The 22922-nt window shown below is 39.7% G+C and overlaps 1 protein-coding gene across 1 annotated transcript; it reads right to left on the reverse strand.

Annotated features, from left to right (window-relative positions):
• Positions 1-244: 244 nt before the first annotated feature.
• Positions 245-15039, reverse strand: si:ch73-335l21.4 (E3 ubiquitin-protein ligase-like). Its single transcript, XM_039746974.1, has 2 exons — positions 14607-15039; positions 245-1124 (listed from the first exon to the last, which is right to left on the reverse strand). Exons 1-2 carry the CDS (start codon positions 15001-15003, stop codon positions 1066-1068), a joined length of 456 nt encoding a protein of 151 aa, XP_039602908.1. The 5' UTR covers positions 15004-15039; the 3' UTR covers positions 245-1065.
• Positions 15040-22922: the final 7883 nt, after the last annotated feature.

Here is a 22922-nt window from a genome sequence, read left to right on the forward strand (position 1 = left end):
CAACCCGTGATCTATATATTTGGAGGCAAAGTAGCTTTGACAGATATGAATGTGAATGGCTTGCTGGTAAGGTAACTGGCTGAACCCTCAGGGTTTCATATGGCCTGTGCTATTCATTGTAACAGCAATCATGTCATCTCTGCCAGGCAACAGCGGTTACCCACTCAGAAGCTGGCACCTTACACTTTACCCGGACCCTCAGAATGCAGAGAAGTAATGCTGTAATGTCGTGAATAACCTTAAGCTCTCAGTTGCAGTGGTGGTGGGGTCTCGACGTGTCAGGTGGGAGGCTGTCCTACTAGTCAGTGTAGTTCTGCAGGATCGCGATTGCAGATGTAGGAGGCTGATTAGCGTACTCCATATACGGATGTTTCAGGGCGACGTTTGAGTTGTGCTCACGTACGCATATTTACAAGAGGATTCTGATTTATAAAAAGGTTAATTGTTTCAAAATGTGCGCATTCCAGGTTTTATACATTGGATTTTTTTTTTGTTTTGCCGTGTGCATATTTTCACACTTAAATCCATGTAAAGTTTTATAAATGAGGCCCCCATGCTCCCCAGTCAGTCCTTTTCAATTCCCATTCCTCACAACTTGTCATGTTTTCAAAATATTTTTTATCACACGTCACCTTAATAGACCTCAACCCACATCACAGACTAGGAAAAAATGCAACTAATTTCCAAAAGCATGCGCTTAATTTTATTTTATAAAAAAAGACAAAGGCAGTGGCTTTACTTCCCTATTTAAATTTGTTTTAGAACCGAAGAAGTACAAAATAGTGCTTTAAAATGTAAGAATACAAAAACTATATACAGACTGCTTTTATATGTGGCTTTCTACATAAATATTCTTTAAAATACATCCACATTGGTTACACATCTAACTAAATAGGAACAGCTTAAAATGCAAGTATAAAATTAAACAAGTTGATTAAAACAGGGCTCAAAACACATGAACAATAAATAAATAAATACATCGATGAAACAGTCGTCGAAGGACTCAGCTGCACTCTCTCTTTGTTTCTTTGAACTGCCGCTTCATGAAGGCCGTGTGTCTTCTCGTCACATGAGGGAATAGCAGCTCATGAACGCCAGGTCCCTGAAGTCAGCCGACGTGTACACTGAAGGAAAGAAGAAAACCGGCATGGTGAGCGGTGCGAAGAGCAGGAAACCAAAAGGCTGGAATGCAGAATGTCAAGGTCACTTTAGGACAATCCTCACTCTTCAAGGACCTTTTTTTATTTTTTCTTATTCATTTAGGTCTTTTCTTAGCCCCAAATACATCTAAACTCTGCATGAATTTATACATTTATACATACACAGTTAAAGAAGACAAGCTAAGAGCTAGTCAGACTCATTCCTATCTTAATGTGCCTACTGTAATTTTCTTTATATTACACATTTCATTCACTATGTCCAGAATTTTTAATTTTGTAAGTCAAAATTTAGCAAATAACATACAAGTATTTTGCCCAAATAGTGGCAAAGACAGTGAACTTCAAAGCATGAGATTAAATATATAACATGTTAGTTCTAATCATCAAAGGCTATGGGAGGCGTCTAGAGGCTGTTATATTTGCAAAAGGAGGCTCAACTAAGTATTGATGTCATATCTCTGTCGGGGTGAACAAATTTATGCACCTGTCTAATTTAGTTATGATGTACATTGCATATTTTCTGTTAATCCAATAAACGTAATGTCACTGCTGAAATACTACTGTTTCCATAAGGAATGTCAGATATTAAAAGGAAGTTTCTACTTTGAAAGCCTAGCCAATGATAAAGAAAAATCCAAAGAATTAAGATGGGTTTCCAAACTTTTTCATGACTGTAATTATTGTATATACTCGCGGATAAATTCTCCCGCAGATAAGTCGGGACTTGAGTTTACCACATAATTTCTGGTATTTTATAATGTCAGTCATATAAGTTGAATGTAGAAAACTCATGCTATTGATCCAAGAGATTATGATATGCTAACGCCCACCTGAGAGAGTAACCACACAGCACACTGCCTACGTGACCACATAGTAATGCCCAAACTACTCTGAAGCAGCGTTTGCACTGATTTGTGTTTTTTGTATCTCACACCCTCATACACCTTTATCGTAAGATCATCCCTTATCTACGATGGAGCGTTCGATCAAAAGAAAATATGAAGCTGGTTTTAAATTAAAAGTTGTTGAAGTGGTGAAAGAAATTGGTAACTGCGCTGCTGCAACAAAATTTGATGTGTCTGAGAAACTGATGCGAGATTGGCGGAAGCAAGATGATGTAAAAAAATGTTAAAAATTTAAGTGTCGTTATTTTTGAACGGACATATAAGTCGAGATCTGATTTTCTGATTGATTTTTTGGGTTTCAAGACCAGCCTTATACGCGAGTATATACGGTACTAATGTAAATGAAACAAATGAGGCAACTTGTCTTTTGTCTTAGTGCGCTATAACTAACCTGGTATTCAATACCACCAAAACAGTGGAAATGGTAACCAATTTTCGCAAACAGAAGTTAAAACCTCTCCCTTTAGAAAGTAACGATTCTACAGTCAATATGGTGGAATCCTTCAAAATATTTGGACACAGCTATCACAAACACTCTCAGCTGGGACATTAACACAACTTCCATTGCTAACTCAGCAGATGTACTTTGCATGTTTATTTAAAAAAATGTATTTCCCAGCCATCTTTAGTTCAACACCCATCCACTCTAAAAATAAATTACAGTGTGTTGTGAGGTCTGCTGAGAAAATAATTGGCTGTGCTCTTCCATCTGTTACAGACCTGTATGTCGCAAACCGTGTAAAAAAGAAAAAAATCACCATGGACTTATGTCACCCAGGTCATCACTTGTTCCAAAAACTCCACTCTTGTAAACGTTTTAGGGCAATTAAAAATAAAATTAATAGGCAGCTAAACCATTGCTTTCCCAAAGCCACAGCCCTTATAAACCAGTAACTTAGCCTGTCTTATTTGTCTGTTCTTTCGTATATGAAAGCGTGTGTGTATGTATAGGTACACGTATGTGTGCGTGCATACGTCCAATATACACACACACACAGTTTCATTTGCATACCTCCTTTATAACTGCACTACTCTACAGTACAACTGCTTATGATGTACGTTGTTATTTGTGTTATTTGTATGTGATGTCGTGTTCTGTTATAAACCACTCCGAACCTACCAACTTCCATTCCTGTACATTACATACTGAAGCGATTCTGATTCTGATGAGGTTTCCTGTTCATCCCCCATCATTAAGGTCTTGTTCACTCTGCAGAAGTCTGGCATCCAATGTAAGTCATCTGCTCAGAGCCTTTTACAGTTACTGTTCACTTGGCACACACATTTATCAAAGGCGGTTTACGAGATCAGATTACACTGCAGTGTTTATACATGTATTTTAACAAGTGGAGCACAAGTATGTTAACATGACCTCAGAGGGAGGTTCCTACCCTTTTTTTTTTAAATATGTACCATTATTTTTGTCAGGCACAATGACAGAGAGATTAATGTAGGGCCCTATGGAATTCATTTTATTTTTTCACAAATTCTGCTTTTTTTTTTTTTTTTAATTTTCGGTTTTTCACCGTTTTATTTTACTTTGATTCCGATTTTTGGGTTTTTATGCTATTTTTTTTTTTTTTTTTCTGTAAGAAAGTAGTAACAGCAGCTACAACAAAACAAACAATACTGAAATGGCACTTTAGATTCCTTTTAATGAAACAGCCCACTAGCACAACTGAACCTTATTCTGCAGTTCCATTCATCAGGTAGGAGCTCTGATCCTCCATGATGCTGTATGCTGAGACTGTAGTAGGACAGTGAGTGCCCTCCAGAATTAAAAGACCTGTTACTAGTTTGATGCATCCTTCTGAGATGAAGGTTAGCTTCACTTTTAGAAAAAAGAAAGAGTGATCCGCTTTTAAGGGCTTGTTGCATCGAAGGAAAGGCCTGCTCTTCAGCCCAGGTTTGTAGGTGCCGAGTTTATAATGGAAAGAGTCAAATATGGACCTTGTGTGCCTCGTCACCGAGAGGCAAAACGTTTATTAAATCCCCAAACATCGTTGCTAATTTCTAAAAGGGAACCCGTTAACAACCAGTGCCGATCACTAGTACCATTTTTCTACGGGAAAGACTGTTAATACCAGTTAAATACCTGTATAATTTAATCGGTTAAACGATTCACAGTAAATAGCTCACGTACAATTAGAACTGTCTATATAAAAGAATTACCATACAGCCAAATGTTTCTCACCTATCAATGTCGAGAGCTATGTGGTCTCAGCTATCAGTGGTTTCATCAACTACAACATATATTTATTTTCTTGCTATGAATCTTTCAAAGAACGGCATCCATATGTTGTTCAAAGACACGGGCAAATGAGTTTAATGAAGACTGCTCTCATTTTCTAGCAGCGCTTAATAAAGGACACGTCTTCATCATTTTTTCGAGTGGTATGTCTGACTCACATGGACACAAACTGGTGTCTTGCATCTGATGATTCTGTTGTTTCCTCTGTTGTTACCCAAAGGGGAACACTTTTTGATCTTAATTTCTCCTTGTTTTTGAGATGGGTTTTAGATTTGACGTGGTCACTGCAAGTATCTTTTCGTGTCCAGTCTGTAGTATGCTGGAAAAAACTTGCAGAAAATATCGGCGAGATATTTTTGTGCCCACAACTTTGCAGTTAAGCTCGTGTTTCTTAGTTTTTATCAACGTAGTTAGGATATCTGATACTGCTCACTTCAACATTTCTGTCTTGTGCAGCTAGCTAATTCTAGTGCCTTTAACAAGAAAACATACAGGAAACACGCGCACAGACACGACTGAATTTCTACGAAGAATTGTGTTCGTTTCAAAAACAACAAACTAAAAAATAGTATCTAAAGGATAGAACTACAGATTATTCAATTGTTTAATTTATTGGGAAGTTTTGTAACAGTCACCCCTTCAGTCTCTAAATTCTACACATCTCCATTTTTAAATCTAAAATCCATTTTTAAGTGTTAATTCTGTGATTCTGTCTGTGTTTTCCACATCGCGGAAATCATAGGGCCCTAGATTAATTCTGCAACCCATGGATTTACCATCATAAGATTTAACCCCATGCCCAGGAATTGTGTGGAGTCTGCATGCTCTCCCCCAGTGTCCAGTGAGGGGTTTGTTCTGTTACTCCTGGCTTCCTCCCGTATCCACGAAACGTAGGCCAGGTAGGCTAATTGGCATCTCTATAACGACATTATGTGTGTGTGAATGAGCTCTACAATGGACTGGCGTCCCCTCCAGAATGGTTTCTGCTTTGCCCACAGTGATGCTGGGTTAGGCCACAGCCACCACCTATATCTAGATTAAGTATGCTTGAGAATTATGTCCTATCATGTCATGTTATGGCATTACACCATTTATAAAAGAAAAATGATCATATAACAGATACCTTGGATCTTCTGTTTATTGTGGAATTTGGAAACGCTGGCTTTTGGAAGACACCAGTCTTTTACTATCAGATACCATCTGCTATATCACTTTTAAGTCACGGAAGAATAAAATCTGAAATTCCCATCTGCTGGCAGAAAATGCACACAACAAGTGCGATAATGCCACTGCAGCACTAATTGGTGGAATGCGGAAAATGGAATGTGATAGCAAGCAGGTCAAAACATTTTGGAGTGCACACACTAAACCTTGAGCGCAGTGCGTAGCCTTCGAGAGGTGGTCCGCAGTCATTAATTTATACAGTGTTTCAATACAGGGCTCCTTGGAATCTGAAACTATCAAAGGCAGCACTAACTACAGATGGGGCAGATCAGCCACTCACACCCACACACGCACACGTACACACACACACACACACACACACACACACATCATTGGAATGTGGGAAGAAATCAAAGCACACTGTCAAAATCCACATAGACAGGCAAAGGAAGAACTCCACACAGATAGCGCCTGGGCTAGAATCTGAACACAGGTTATTGAAGCTGTGAGGTAGCGCTGTCCACCATTGTGCCATCCCATTCATAGTAGAACAATTTAGACGAGGTCATAATACACGCACATCTTTGGCATCAGTGAGGAAACCAGAGACTGGCAGGATGTGAAAAATGCACACAAACGGTGCCTGATTTGACCTCAGAATTGTGCAAAGGTTAGGCCAAAGCACAAATGTATGTGCCACCCAGTCCATATCTGTCAATTTTAGAAATGATTTTGAAGGTAATTTGCTTGTTTGTTTTTTTTTTTTTACATTTTGAAATACAAGTGTGAACAGCACCTGACTTAAAGTGTAATTGGGTGTAATCGATCAACCTACCAATTTCCCAAATATCAGAACATGTATTGAATAAGGTGATACTGTTTGCGGCAATATGATTGGCAAGTTTGTTGGGCTGAATGGCCTGTTCTCATCAAAACTGTTTTAATGTACTCCCACCTTTTCACAATTTGATTTACTCTCTGGTATACTATATGAGGTAAGACACAAAAATAACCGGACTGGGCTTGGGGTCGGCCAGACATGAATCATACAACCATATCCATCCTACAGTCTTTCAAACTGCCGACTGGCTAGGTATATCCTGTGAATAGCCCAGTCAGTATTTGCACAACAATCACTACACGAGTTACCGCGATAATGTCAGGTGAAAAAAAAAACAGCAAATCAACATCAAATTTCTCGCAAATCTCTTTTTCCATAAAGCAGTTTTTGACTGACAAAAACATTCCTGTCCTCGATCATCCTCCCTATTCACCCTTTTTAGCTCCCTATGATTTTTACTTGTTCCCAAAAATAAAAAGTAACCTGAAGGGAACACATTTTTCTTCAAAGGGTGAAGTGACGACAAAGACTGCAAGCCTGTTGAAGAGCGTCAAGTAAGAAGACTTCCAGCACTGTTTCAATCAATGGAAGATTCGTGTGGAGCGGTGCAGAGATCGGGAGGGGGAGTAGATAGAAGGTGACAATGTTTAGAATGCTGGAGTTCATCAATATTTTTTTTTTTTTTTACCAATCCGGTTATTTTTGTTTCTCACCTCGTATATATATGGTTGTGAGACATGGATGCTGTCCAGTGACCTGAGAAGAAGAAGAACTCCAATGGTACTGCATCTCTTCAGAGAATCCTTGGGTATCGCTGCTTTGACTTTGTGTTGAATAAGCGGTTGCTCATGGAGTCCCAAATGAGGCACATTTACCTGCATTGTGAGGGAGCGTCAGTTACGGCACTATGGCCATGTGGCGCGATTCCCCATTGGTGACCAGGCTCACAAGATCCTCATTGTTGAGGACCTGAGTGGCTAGACCAGGCCACGGGGACACCCACGTAACACCTGGCTGCAGCAGATAGAGGGTCATTTCCAGAGGGTGGGACTGGACTGCTTGTCTGCCTGGGAGGTTGCAAACTGGGATCCCAGGCCGTTTCATCATATGGTGGGTGCGGCAACAAGCTGTGCCAGTGCATGCTCCCCAACCTGACCTGTGGTATGTGGTTGCTAGGCAAAAAAACAAAAAAAAAAGCAGCCAACAAATCACCTTTCTGTCACATCAACATATGAGGACTTCTTTCCATATGACCCATAATCTGTGGGGTTCAGTAGGAGGGGTGTCTTGATTTTGGTGCATTACTACTTTTTCACAAATTGCTAAACTGTGCACATCACTGGAACGCTCAAAACAGAATGTTGTTCCATGAATCCCTCACGTGCCCCGCATACACAGCTCTAAGATTGAAAATGAGCTGCTACGATGAATATGGCATGTCTTGCTGCATTTTTGCCTTCTGGCATGCACAAAGATAATATGACTAAAAAAATGTGAAAGGTGACTTCCAATTAGTTCTGCCCGACAATGTTTACTGCTGCTAAAACCAGGGTGGAGTTCCTAACTGGATGCTGGGCTAACTTTCAGTGCCACACTGTATAAAGTATCTCCATATCCACATGGGTTACCTCCATCAGTCCAAAAACATGAAGGTTAGCTGGACTGGTGATACTAAATTGACCCTGATGTGAGTTCACCCTGTGAAGGGCTGGTGCCCTTTGCCTCCTCCCTTATACCCTATGCAAGCTGGCAGAGACTTCAGCTTCTTCATGACCCTTCTCTGGTTAAGGAGGTTTAAAAAATGGAAAAGATGGCTGAATGGATGTATAAAGTATCACAATTATACCTGAAATGTTTTATTATTTTCAGTTTTTGTTTTGATGACAGGGGAGGCATGGTGGCACAGTGGTAGCGCTGCTGATCGCAGTAAGGAGACCCGGGTTCGCTTCCCGGGTCCTCGCTGCGTGGAGTTTGCATGTTCTCCGCGTGTCTGCGTGGGTTTTCTCCTGGTGCTCCGGTTTCCGCCCACAGTCCAAAGACATGCAGGTTATTTATTTATTTAATTTATTTACTAGCTGATTACCCAGTGGCTTCGCTCACTGAGTGCAAGGGAAAAAAATAAAATGTAGCATATAAATTATTAAACAGTAAAACATTAACATGTAAGCAGTAAAGATACATTGAGCGGTAGTGGAGTACTTTCAGGTAAAGTACATTTTAAAGGCGCTATAACACAACAGGTAACTAGCACTAACAGCAGCTTCAATGTATTTGGATCATCTCTCAGTAGCAGATCCCTTGTGAAAGGCGCTACATGACTGCTGTGGTATAGAAATTACATCTTCTATGCAACCCTGAAAATTTCTGCCTGACAACTTTGCACTATGTGCCTGTGATTTAAGAGAAAAATTAGTCTGAGAAATGTGGACGCTGCCATTCCGTGCTTAACAGGCAGAAGGTCCAAACAATTTCCAAGTCCAAAACTTAACATGCAGAGTCGGTACATCTTCTTAGATGTAAACCCTCCATCTTCTTAAAATAATTCATCACAAAAGCAACCTTGAATGTTGGAGGTTTTAGTGACCTGAATTTACCTTAAGGGAGAGTAAGTTTCGTGCAGTGCAATTTACAAAGAGACTTTTGCTTCGATGGCGTCAATCACAGTGATTCGCAAAGATTTACACTCTCCCAGGAACCGACGGGGCACTCGAAGTGTCACAAACAGTGCAACAAGAAACGGCAGAGCAGCCCGACATTCCTTGCCTCCCAGCGTCTACTTTATTCTCACGACATCTCACCGCTGAAGGCGGTCTTGTCTTCACTTTGTTTACAGCTCGGCGCAGTTAAAAAGTAGAAAGCTGCAAAGCTGTTTTCCTCATCTCTTCTATTATCAAGTACTGCCAATTGAAAAAAAGTTATAATGTGGCAGTTTCTGTGACAGTCAAGCGGACGAATAAATAAAACTCTCTGTCAGTACGTGCATGGCGGCGGACGGCTCAGCGCTGGAGTCCAGAGAGGAGGCTTGGGAGAGGGCGAAGCGGGGCGCACTTCTATGGGTTAGATTGGCGTGTTTGTGTTAACTTCTTTTCAATATCAATAAAATAACTCACACAAATAATAACAATTTGTAAAGACGATATAAAAATGGCGTCCACAAACGAAGTGATTAGTTCCTGTATTATAATATGTTCCGTGGTCATACGTAATTTCCGTTTCGCGTGGTCATAATAATTTCCGTTTCAAACGCAAAAAGAATTTTGTATATATAGATTTATAAAGCACCTTAAAAACAACATCCAGCAGACCCCTGTGACCCTGTAGTTAGGCTATAGCGGGGTTGGATGATGACTGACTGACTGACTGACTGACTGACTGCTTTGATAACATCTTCATTCCACCACTTTGGATTTTAGTTGGTATGACACCACATTTCGCTACAGGGCATAAATGTTGAGATACTGAGCACAGTTAAGAGATTTCTGGCAGCCATTTCATTTCACACTGATAAGTATGCAAAAAGAAAAATGAATAATAATAATAATAAAAAAGATTAAGGATTTTTGCTTCAGTCGTGATGCAAAGAAAAGAGTAAATAATGATAAGTATCATTTTCAAATGTATCAAATGTAACAACCAGTCTTAGAAAGTGTTAAATTCACTTAAATGTTTGCTTAATTTCAATAACAGAATATTAGTGTTTTTTTATAGCTACTTAGAATATGGTATAGTCTTTTACACCATTGAAAGTTAATATGAAATACCTGTAGAACTTTCTTTGCTTTATCTGTAAAACTGAGTGCTAATTAAGCCAGTCTCAAGAGACAAGAATGGGAAGTGAAACCCATGCTAAAATGTAACACGTTACAACATGGTGTAAATAGAGATAAGAGTTTTATGGCCACATATGAGGATTGTTTGCATCTCTCACACTGACACAAACAAACTGTTTACAGATCCACATTGTATGGAAAATCTCATCAGAAACTCTGTTGGACAGTTATCTTATCAAACAAAAGATCCTGACTAGACATTGTTCTCCTCTCTTGCTAAATGAATCTTATCCTGAAGCGGTCTATTCATTTTTTACTTCAAAGATGTCTCACTTAATGATTTATCAATGTTGTTTTCTGTCCTAGTGTGCATATTAACACAGGGAACTCCAGTTTCTGTATTACATCTTGCCTGAAGAAGGGGCCTGAGTTGCCTCGAAAGCTTGTATGTTGTAATCTTTCTAGTTAGCCTATAAAAGGGGTCATTTTGCTTGGCTTTTCTCAACTTTTTTTCAGTAAAGAGATGGTTTATCTTAGAAACCCTGAGAGCAAATCAAGAATGGCAGTAAAGCCATCCAGCAGCTGTGCACACCTCAATTTAGAGACCTACCTGCACCACTAATTGGACATACTTGGTGGTTCAGCATGTTGGAGAGTTCATTTTGAGTTATCGATTATTATATTTAACTTATCACAAATAAGACAGAGGGGTCTGTTGAGCTGACCTTGTGTCCATTATGTGGGAGATGTGGAAATTATATAGTAACAAGCTGGAAGTAAAAGGAAGAAAATCAAAAAGCAACTAATGCACAAGAGTAAGGCTCAAGCAGTGGCGTGTACTCCATAAACAGAGCAGCAGGGAGACGCGCAGTAAAGCATATATGAGAAAGTCGGAAGGTTCTTGTAGTTGGCAAGCATCGGTAAGAACCTGAAAACTACCTAGCTATATGCACGATGGGTATCCCATGGTGCTCTGAAACATCTGTGCCACACAGTAGACATGTGCTAAGAGATAACAGCCATGTTTTCTTTATTATTACTAGTATCTCAGATTGTGAGATAATCAATTATTCAAGTGTTTTTGACACCGTTGACTATGCAAGGTGCAACATAAAGTGACTTATTGAGTAAGAGTACAGAAAGCAAGACAGACAGCAAGCTTAAAATATATTTTATATTATACTGAAAAAAGATACCATGTGAACACTGGCACTGCAGGCAACACGGCAGCATTTGAGTAAATAAAATAATGCCAGGGCTAAAGAAGAACTTGTGTCAACAGAGAGTGTCACAATGGCAGGTTTCAGAAAAATTAAGAGGACAGAAAGGGACATACTGTACATGTGATAATTTAATAGATGGTCTCTAGTCTGATAAACAATGACAAGGAGGCCTACTATAGTATATGCAGACAAATCTGACTGTTTTTTATGATGGTCAGGCCCCCAAGCTGTCCTACGGCTAAGAATTGTAGGGCTCAGTCCTGGAAGTGACTGGGTGGGAAGGTAACCCAAAAATGACACTTCCTGGTATTGCTATAGTCACAATGTGACATCGGGCAGAGGAAATAATACCTGAGGAGCCAATACTGATGTACGGGAAGTGTGAGAGAAGTGGGGAGGAGTATTTGGCTTGGTACAGAAGTGGGCACTGGACCAGTCACCCTGCCTAACAGAAAGTGAAGCCCAGAGAGGCAGCTGGCTTGTTGTTTTGTGGTTATTTGGCACTGGTGTCGCTCCTTTTGTTTGTTCCTCCCTTGTGCTCTATGCCTCCAATAAAGACGGCCTTTTTTATAACTTTGGCAGCCTGGGCCTACATTCTGGGAACAGATCAAGCTTTACTCTTTACAACACTTATCTAAATTACGACTATTTTATTTTGAATTCGAAATCCTTTTTAATAACCAGCTGTGCCTGTTCCTGTAAGCACACTTATTTAAAAACTTGCAAATATATCCAATTTCTACTTTTATACATATGCACACCATTTTAGTTCTTGAAGGTCAGAAGGACCAAGACAGAATACATGTGTGTGAATGAGATGGAGGTCAGTGGAATGGGGAGGATGCAGGGAGTATAGTTGGTGAAAGTAGATGAGTTTAAATACTTGGGATCAACGGTACAGAGTAATGGGGATTGTGGAAGAGAGATGGAGAAGAGAGTGCAGGCAGGGTGGAATGGGTGGAGAAGAGTGTCGGGAGTGATTTGTGACAGACGGGTATCAGCGAGAGTGAAAGGGAAGGTCTACAGGACGGTAGTGAGACTAGCTATGTTATATGCGCTGGAGACGGTGGCACTGACCAGAAAGCAGGAGACCGAGCTGGAGGTGGCAGAGTTAAAGATGTTAAGATTTGCATTGCGTGTGACGAGGATGGACAGGATTAAAAATGAGGACATTAGAGGGACAGCTCACATTGGACACTTGGAAGACAAAGTCTGAGAGGCAAGATTGCGTTGGTTTGGACATCTGCAGAGGAGAGATGCTGGGTATACTGGGAGAAGGATGCTAAGGATAGAGCTGCCAGGAGCGAGGAAAAATGGAAGGCCTAAGAGAAGATTTATGGATGTGGTGAGAAAGGACATGCTAGTGATGGGTATAACAGAGCAAGATGGAGAGGACAGAAAGATATGGAAGAAGATGTGGCAACCTCTAACAGGAGTAGAGAAGAAGATTGAAAATTGCTTTTTATAAAAAGGCACTAAAAGATTCTGAATGATAAGTGTTAAGGATTCAGAGCACAGCTCCAAGTGACTCAGTTTGAACCTCCGTCCAGACAACTGACTGCTTCCAGTTTACACGCTTTTCCCATGTCAGGTTTATTGGCAGTTCTAAGTTAGCGTGCGTGTGGGGGGCCAACCTGCTCAGAGCGGTTTATGGTTCTTGTCCCTGACGTTGCCAAGATAAGTTCCAGACCTGAAACATGAATTTTTGTAGGCAGGAAATGAATAGGAACTGCATGGTTATTAACGGCTAATTTTATAGCCACTATCAGTTTGTTGTTACAATGCTAATAGTGTAAGACTGACTCAGGCGCCTCGCCGATCGGTTTGTTTTTAGTATGTATCAGGGTGAAGCTCAAAAAGTTCTGAGCAACTCTCAAAACTTTATGAGCAACTGGAAAAATTGGGGCTAAAATCGTGTAGTGTGACCCTGACATTAGGTGATTCATTGAGGGTAACACTGTGAGCAAGTAATGAAGACTGAAGGGGAAATCATAAATAGATTTATCACCCAGTACCTGCCTTAGCAACTCTGACAAATTACTTGAATGTCAATGAATAATATATAATACAGCACCTTGATAATACTGAGTCCTGTCTGAAGAACATTTACAATGATAGTACAAATGTTTCCATATTTCTACTAAACTGGACATTGCTACTCTGGACTCTGCACGACCGTCCTGTGTTCAGTTGGGTTTTCCTCCTACAACTCCAAAAGACATGCAGGTTAAGTTAACTGCGAATTCTAAACTGGTCCCCTTTACAAGTGTGAATGGGCTGTGTAATAGACTGGGGCTCACTACAGTGCTGTTACCAGCCTTGCACCAGGTAGGCTCAGGACACATGGTGTGCCCCAGAATGGAATTATGCAGGTCTGAGAATAAGATGTTTCTTTTTCTTCTTTTTTTTTTTAACACCCTTTACAGTTACAGCACAATTTTTCCATGTTTTACAGGGGCAGGTGAAACGGTTACACACTGGAACTGAATAAACAACCTTGTGCTTTAGAGTTCAGAATTTTGCCAACCAGGATAAACTTCCAAATTATCACACAAAACCTGATTTAACACATTGCCTTTAACTTATGTTTGTTTAAACAGTACAGTGCAACAAAGAGGCAAGGGATTTATTCAGAGATCATAAAAGGGTGCTGAACCTACAATATTGTGGATTAATATGCTACAAACTTATGTCAAGGAAATGCTGCCTGTCCAACAGGTAAGCCTTATTTTAAACAGTTCTTTTTATATTAAATATCACACTGGAAAAACTGTTTACAAGTTTAACACTGGTAGGTGAAGTCACTCGGGCGACAAGGTGTCATTGGCATGGACTGAACTGGTTTTGTGATTTAGAGATCTGGCACCATTTATAAAATGTATAGTGATTCATTTTCAACGTGATGATTACTTTAATCATATTTATGGTATAATCTTTGAGGGATGCTGTATAAAACGGAATTTAAAAGCCGGCTCATTCTTATTCTTTATAGAGTATGTATGACTGTTGATGAACCAATTTTGCAAGGATTATATTTAGAATCATGCTTGGACTTATTGTCCTAATGCGACTAAGTAATTAAATTATGAGAACTGTTACTGAGCAGTCAGAATAAATATTTTACTAACAATTATAATCTAAGATGCGGATATCGATGGGTATCAAGCCACCCGTATTGATTACAGTTTTCACAGCGGTGCGATTGTTTTCACGTTGTTGTTTTCCAAATTGATTGGCAGCTCACATGTAAACTTGTAAGAAAGGTTACTATCAGACCAAGAGCGCTACTCACTGGGTGATGATCGGCTCTTCGTACGGCACTTCCTCCAAAGCCGCCTGAAGACCCTCACAATTCTGGGTCCGCTTGTGCTGTCATCAGAGGCTGAAACTGTGCTGTGCTCAATTTCTGGCTCGTCAGACTCCTCCAGTACACCTCCAGCCGACTCCATACGCTCCAGGACCTCTTCATCGAGTCGCAGTGCCCTGCGCAGTGGAGATGAACCACTCGTGGTGCCCCGGCACAGCGGGCAAAGGATTATGAAATTCTGCGTGTCATCATCGACGCCGCAGCCCGCTAGAGTGAGTAGACAGCGCTCGCAGAACGTATGGCGACAGCGCAGTGTTCGCGGGCAGCGCCGATTCCAATTGTAAGGCAGGAAGCAAATGCCACATTCCTCTCTCGTGCACATGATTTCAGCGTTGGGACTAAGCTCTGACTCGGGGGAGTGAAAGCTCGCGTACTTATTCTGACACACAGGGGCGGAGCACCGCAGCTCGTGCTATCCGTCACGCACCTGAGGACACGTCATCGCCGACACGTGGGAGGATAAATAAACCCCCATCTACGTGTCCTCGGAGTTTACAATCACAAAGAGGTGTAAGTTATACACATTTACAACTTTTAAGTGAACGCTTTATTTATACATAATGGTGTTTTCATTACTTATAAGACTACTTTAACTTTTAAGATGGGGTCTTATAATTTATAAGATAGGGTCAAATGTATGTTTAAATTTTTAAAATGTTTAATTAATGTAAAGTGTTACTTTGTACATGCGGTATTAACTTGACCTTGATGACTGGTTTATTTCCTTTTTCTTGGCATGGCTGTTTATGTTTTTCTCAAGAACTATTCTGCCCGCGCTCAGCTCAAGGTTGTTTCAAAATAATACAACCTGCCTTAGATTAGATGGAACTTTATATGTCCACAGGGGGGAATTTGGCTTTTTACATAAGCTCTTTCAATACATAAATAAGTAGATACGCAAATGAAGACTTAAAAGCACACTTGGTCTGAACACATACTGAATGACTATAAAGCAAGAAAATTCAAACGAAGGAAAAATTCTCCCTTGGCTGTCACAGTCACAGCGAGGCATTATGCAGACTTATTGCAGCTGGGTGTACTGATTTATTTTGTTTTCTTCTATTTTCCTTTTAACCATTCGACTTTGCTCTTTTTGTGCATTATATTGCCCTGTGTTTTAATTTTGCTTATTATGGAAGTAAAGCAATTCCTTTAAGCGTCCTTTAAAAACTCCACACATAATACAATTAACTGCTGTCCTCTCTCTCTCTCTCTCTCTCTCTCTCTCTCTATATATATATATATATATATATATATATATATATATATATATATATAAGCCAAATACCACTGACTTACTCATCACGAAATCTCCCGAAACATGAGGACTTGGGACTTGAAATTTGGAATGTAGGTTACCCTTGGCCCATAGGTGCTTGCTAAGAAACGGTTTTAAAAATTTCGTGGTCCAAGCGAAAAATTTCTTATAGTTTTTTAGACCCGTTTGTATGTCTGTCCGCTTTTCACCAGAGTACTTTTTTGAGAGCCAAAGGAGACCCTACCCAGTATTATGAAATACAAATGTCTGCCTGTTGCTAGCGAACAGCTGGAACTAAAACCTTGAACTTTGTTTTCATCGAAAGCTCATGACGAAATGTGCTCTGGAAATTAAAAAAAAATTTTGGGTAGCTCCAACCTGATGGGCACTTTACTGGTGGACAGAAAGGTTTATTGTAATAAAAGCACAGCCCTCGTAATCCCATCTCCGAGGACATGATACAGACGCATTAAGAATTCATTATCAGATGGGTACGTTTGTAAACAACGGGATGTTTATATTTTTGTAACAATTTATTTCAGGATTGTAGTAATAATATAACGCATAAAAATAACATAAAGTGCTACTCCGAGGCGGGTAGAACCAGATGGTTTACAAGACGAGACAAAAACAATACAAATGCGGACAAAACCCTTCACTGTGTGTTCGAATATGCGCGTCCTCGCTGCTATGGAGCGTGCGGCGCAAGTCAAACGAAAGGACGCGCTTTAATGTGCGACGCGTATCTGCAGTCATGTGAAAATGAGTGACGTGAAGTCGTTTCGTGACGTCACTTAGGTCTCGCAGTTTCTTGTTAAGTTCCAGGACGAAAAGTAAAAGTAGGATGAAGCAGAAATGAATCCAAGTTTTGCGCTTGCCTTGAACTTTGCCGCAACTCTATTTCTTTGGTGAGTTCAGCAAATGCGTTCATGACATTAAAACTCTGTAATCACCACATTTAATGTTTGGTCGAAACGCGGATCAGTTGTAATAATTCTCTTGTAAAACTGAGACATGGTATATCCTCGAAAGTCGGAGAGCATTATTTTTAAGTTGTCGCTCAGTTGTTTGAAATTGGTAACGTGAATATTTTCAGTAGAAGAAACTTAATTTGAGAAATGATTCCACGATGGGAAATGAATGACATTCAACCTGACCTGCAAGTTTTGGGAGAATTGAAGGAAAGTCGGAGTACCCAGAAGAAAACCCACACGGACACGGGAAGAGTGTGAAACACCGGATGCACGGTTTGATCCCACGCTGCTGAACTGCGCCCAGAAAGTCCAGCATAACGAGTAGCCTAATATTACGGGCTAAGAAATGTAAATAAATATATCCATACGATTTTAGATATATAATTACTGCGTTAAAGTTTAATGTCGAACCCAGAAGCACTATTCTCTTGATTCAAACTGTATAAAGTTACGTTTGAGAATATCTTAACCATTCTTATATACTGTAGGTTTGGGCTGTTAAACAGATCAGAGTCGCTTCGGCATATTTTCTGTCTCTATTTTGCTTTATTTTTGGCCGTATTTTTATGATTAATATCTTAATACTTGAGCTCGTGCCATTGCAACTTCTCTCAACATCAACATGTCGTTGAATGCTATGATGCAACCACCGTAGACGTCACCGCATCTCAGTCCGACTGCTTCATGCAGAATAAACAGTGGCTGTCGTGACGTTTACTCACCGCTAGATGTCACTGAAATGCGCCGTTATGTGCGCTTACCACCTGAGTGTGCCCTGCTAGCCGGTGCAATCGCTTTGTTCCTAAAATAACATTCTCAAACCTGCTTCATCTAATGAAGGGTCTTAATAGGGGGCCACCTGAACAGTGATGAGATAGCAATACATTACTCACTTACTGCACGTTTTGCTATTTTCTTTTACTTTTGGTATTTCTTAAAATACAAAAACTCTAAACCAAGTGGTCAGGGCCAGTCCTATTTATCAGAATGTACTGGTGGCACCCAGTTGTGTTTTTGGGGTAGGCAGAATCCTGTAATAAAGATATAGCAGTGTTAGAGAAAGTCTGGGGAAGCAGACTGAGGGCTGTGACCTATGAGGAGAGATTAAAAGAGTGGAGCCTTTGCAGTTTAGGCAAATGGAGATTAAGAAGTGATGTGATTGAAGTGTTTGTAAGATCATGAAGAGTATTAGTACAGTGGATCCTGACAGTAAGAATACTGGGGTTTGGTTAGGTACTTGGTAAGGCCAGATTTCTTCCCAATGTTAGAAGGTTTTTCTTCACACAAAAAACTACAGACACATGGAATAAATGACCAAGCTAGTGTAGTGGAGAGCAGGACTTCAGAGATCTTCAGACTTCATCTTGAGGTTATGTTGGCCAGACGAATGGGAAGAATGAGCCTGTTGGGCTGAATGGCGTGTACTCATCACAACTGTTCAAATGTTGTAAACAAGGCACTGATTATTGTGATCCTCAGACAGTACTAATCCTCAGCTTAGCACCAGAAATCAGAGAACTTTATCTAGGACACCATTTTCCTGCCATTATTTAGGCCTCAGATTACTCCAGGGATTTCTGTGATTCTCAGAAAAGAGGAAAAACATCTGGTGATATTGTAATACAAAAGTAAATGACATGGGATAGTTAGGACATGCAAAGGTGAATAGAAGAAAAAGAACTGAAGAATTAGGTAACACCAAAGTCATTTACAAGAACACTGAAACATAATATGAGCACAGATCAAAAAAGCAAAGCAAATGGAAATAACAAAGAGAGGAGGCAAAGATAAAAATATTAGTTAGGGTGAAATGCTAGACATAATAAATAAACCTCTAAGCTCTAGGCATGCTTTAGATATTTACAAATTGTGGATGAGCCTGTGGTGGGTGCATTATGCATGTTGTAGCCTAAAGGGTGAGACACGGTGCAAAGTAGGGCAGGAGCGAGGCTGAGAAAAGGCAGAAAAAGGCCACAACAATGGCCACTTCTAGTGCAGACATCTAAAACCATAGAGAAGTCAGAATAAGTAATACAGATGTCATAAAACTCTTCATGTTTTATTTCAATGTTTCACCAATCAGGGCACTTTCTGCACTGCACTGTTAAAATCAAAAGTATTCTTTGTCGTTATCTGGCATGCTATGTTGACTAGTAGATTACATACATTTTTCAGTTTCTTTTCGTCTTTAAGGAAGGAAGTCATCAGCAGTCATTGCTTAAATTTGACCTCCGCTATGACTTGGCATTTAGCATTATTCCTTTTCTTTCATGTGTGAGAGGATACAGAATTCTTCTTGTCTTTTAAAATTTCACTATTTGTAACCTAGCCTGTAAATCCAAAGTGCCCCTCTCTTCCTCAATTACTTCCCCAATACAATTCAAGCACATTTTACAAAGCAGTGAAGTACTCCATCATTCTGTGATAGATTTAACCCCTACATACATTGCACTGAATGCTCTAATAAACATGGATTACTCCCAAAACTGAAGCTCAGTCTCCGTGAACAAAAGCTTAACATCTGCTTCCTTGTCTCTGCTCAGAAGATCATGGTGCTTGGTCCACTGCAGCACTCAGCATGGTGAGTCCAAGACAGGTCGTGAGATGGCAGTAAGCCAGTCTGAAGCAGTAAGCGTTTCCCACTGCAGTTCAAGAGACCAGGATTGGGGTGTGACTCCGACTTCTACACTACACAATCGGCTCTTTTGTCTTGGGAATGCTCAGTGTTACCAGTTCTGCCACTTCTGTCCTGTTGTTGCTGATCTGCTCAATAACTGATTCATATGCTTTATTAACATTGTCACACATGTGCACATGGTAAGCTGCTAAAGGGCCTGAATGAGAGTAATTCCATGCCAGACCAAGGGGTGGCGAAGTGCACTAACTCTTTCTCTCAATTCTCTGCAGACCAGTTTTGGGAAATTCCACCATGACCCGATGACATCACTTCCGGGTATGTCCCCCAATCACTCCCCACTCCAACCCGATGATGTCAATTCTAGTTTGGGGCCCAATGACATCACTTCCGGTGCAGGCCCAACTGATGATGTCACTGCGGGCCCTGGCCCCAATGATGACGTCACTTTCTTCACTCTCCCTTAAAGCTGCCATCTTTGTGCCAACAAGTCAGTTCAGTAGTGGACTCCAATCTGCACAAATCAGCTTCTTAATTATCCATTTGCAGCCAGGAATAATATATGGGTGGCTACCCCAAACATTTTTTGTGGCTCTTTTGTCATGCTTATTACAACATAAATAAATAAATACTAAATTTGTGTTTTATTTCTAAAATCATTTTAAAATTCCTATCTTTTAAAAACCCTGTTTTTTATTTTATCAGCCTGTTCTCTATATTCTATTATTTTTTCCAAGGCATGTTTTAGTATTGAACTGATTACAGGGGAAAACAAGAACTCTGCTTTTATTTTTTCATTCAGTTTGATGGAATACAAGTTCGTTTTATTTTTCTGTGCAGAAACAAATTTTTTTTATCAGTTTTTACTCAGATCATTCTAGGGGAAGACGGTTCTTCTTGTGAATTACATATTCTGCGTCCACATGCTGTTGGACATTTCAAAGTCCCAGTTTCTGAGTCAGAAGTTCCATGTGAGTGCCCTACAAAGGCAGAACTCCAAGTGGAACAATTCAGTGGAAACAAAGTTATCCAAACTCTCTTGAGTTGTAGCATAACGTTGACATCTCACCTCAGTCAATTAGATAAAATAAAAAATATAATCTGATACAGCCAAAAATGGCATTTTTGTGGCCAAATTGTGTTTGGAGCAATGCAACACCACTAGAATATAACATGTTTGTTGTGTTTGTTTATTTTATTTCCCTTTCCAGAAATAAAAAAAAGAGGACAGGGGATCACGCAAACTATGCCCCTACACCATCCACCATGCTTCTCAATTTTATTTTCTTGTATACGAAGTATAGGAAAAGTACTGTAATCATCCAAAGGTTTGGTGTCGAGACTTTGATAAATCTCAACGTTTTAGACTTCCCTGAGTCCGAAAATACAATTTTTTGAATTACGTCTGTGTGTGTGTGTGTGTGTGTGTGTGTGTATGTGTGTGTGTGTGTGTGTATATGTAAACACAATAACTTGAGTACACTTTCACTTAGGTCAACCAAATTTTGCCTACAAGTATTAGGTACAAAACATAGATTTCTATCAACTTTTGGGCTACTTCCGTTAACCGAAAGTGGTATGTTACCTTTTGTTCAACTTTACTTTTATAACTGTTCAATGTATTATTAATTTGATTTGTTGATGTATCTTTAATGTACATAATATAAAAATATAATCCTTGTCTTGTGGTTTACTCCTCAAAAATCCATCCCCATATCTGTATATATGAGAAAGTCTAGAGGAGACCACTCCCGATTGTTTCATAACACAATAAAAATATTATATACATAACTATTTACTGTATTTTATTTACATTTTACCAGGATAAACTATTTATAATATACATAGCATTGCACAATAAAAATATTCTGACTTTATAATCTTATATATTCCTAACAAAAATTAGAGTAGCATACCTTTCCAGAAACAAAAAAAGAGGACAGGGCATCACTCAAACAGCTTCTCCCTTATGCCTGTTAAATTAGAAATTAAATCTATCACAAATTATTATAAACATGACTTTTAATACAACATAAGATTTAAAATACAGTAAAAATTGAAACCCAAAATATACACATGGCCATATAGTACACCATACCAAATTACATTAAAACACTGTGACACCACACTAAAAGAATAACTGTTAACTTTTTTTATTTTTCAAAAGTAATACAAAACTACATGTAATTGCTTGGGGAAAAACACATGACGTAATGCACTCTTGAGCATTACCAAATAATTCACATGACAAATAAAACAAAATAAAATTAGAAAGGGCTTGAGGAGAGCTGAAAACACGACTTACCCTACAGCATGTGGAGTGTGGGGTGTAACATTACTTAGCAGCCATACTACAACATACGACCGGTATTCTACTAACTATATACAAGCCCAAATCAGAAAAGGTTGAGACGGAATGGAAAATACAAATAAAAAATAAATACCATGATTCTTAAATTTATTTTGGCTTTTATGTTATTGCAGACAGTATGAACCCAGGGATATTTCATGGTGTGTCTGTTCAACTTCATTTTATTTATTAATATACTGTACATCCATTGTTGCATTTCAGGCCTGCAACACATTCCAAAAACTTTGGGACAGGGTAATATTAGGGCCAGTGATGATGTGATTTCAAACAGGTGATTATAATCAGTATCCATGAAAGGCTGAGTCTTTGAGTAGAAAAGATTGGCAGAGGATCTCCAGTTTGTCAACAAATGCATGACAAAATGTTTAAAAACAATGGTCCTTAGATTCAAGATTGGAAAAGATTTGCATATTTCTCATTCTACAGTGCCTAATATTCAACAATTCAAGGAATCTGGAAGAATTTCAGTGCATAAAAGGCAAGAGCACAAGCCTAAACTGAGCACCTATGATCTCCAATCTCACAGACGGCACTGCATCAAGAACCGGCACTCATCAATAGCTGACAGAACCACACGGGCAAGGCCTGATGACTCTGGCAAACCTTTGTCAGGCACTACATTCATAAATGCCACTTCAGACTTTACTGTGTAATAGAAAAAGTCTTATGTTAAACATGTCCAGAAGTGTCATCGACGTCTCTGGGCTCAGAGGCATCTGGGATGGACCATCACACAGCGGAAATGTGTATTGTGGTCAGACAAATCAGGATTTCAGACCTTTTTTGGAAAAATGGGCACTGTGTGCTCTGGGCCAAAGATAACTGTTATCAGCAACAAGTGCCAAAGCCAGTATGGTATGGGGTTGTGTCAGTGCCCTTGGCAAAAGTCATTTACACTTCTGTGAGGGCAGCATTAATGCACACTGAGCTTTTAGGGCAACATATGCTGCCATCAAGATGATGTCTTTTTTAGTACATTCTGCACGCATTACAAAGGCATTGC

This window comes from Polypterus senegalus, chromosome 3 (assembly GCF_016835505.1).
Source record: "Polypterus senegalus isolate Bchr_013 chromosome 3, ASM1683550v1, whole genome shotgun sequence".
In the NCBI taxonomy this organism is placed as follows: Eukaryota; Metazoa; Chordata; class Cladistia; order Polypteriformes; family Polypteridae; genus Polypterus; species Polypterus senegalus.

Coding starts and splice junctions, on each gene's coding strand:
- si:ch73-335l21.4 (XM_039746974.1), bottom strand. CDS start 15,003: ATGTGCACGAGAGAGGAATGTGGCATTTGCTTCCTGCCTTACAATTGG. Junction 1,125..14,606: donor GAAGAGCCGATCATCACCCA/GTGAGTAGCGCT, acceptor TCTTTCCTTCAG/TGTACACGTCGGCTGACTTC.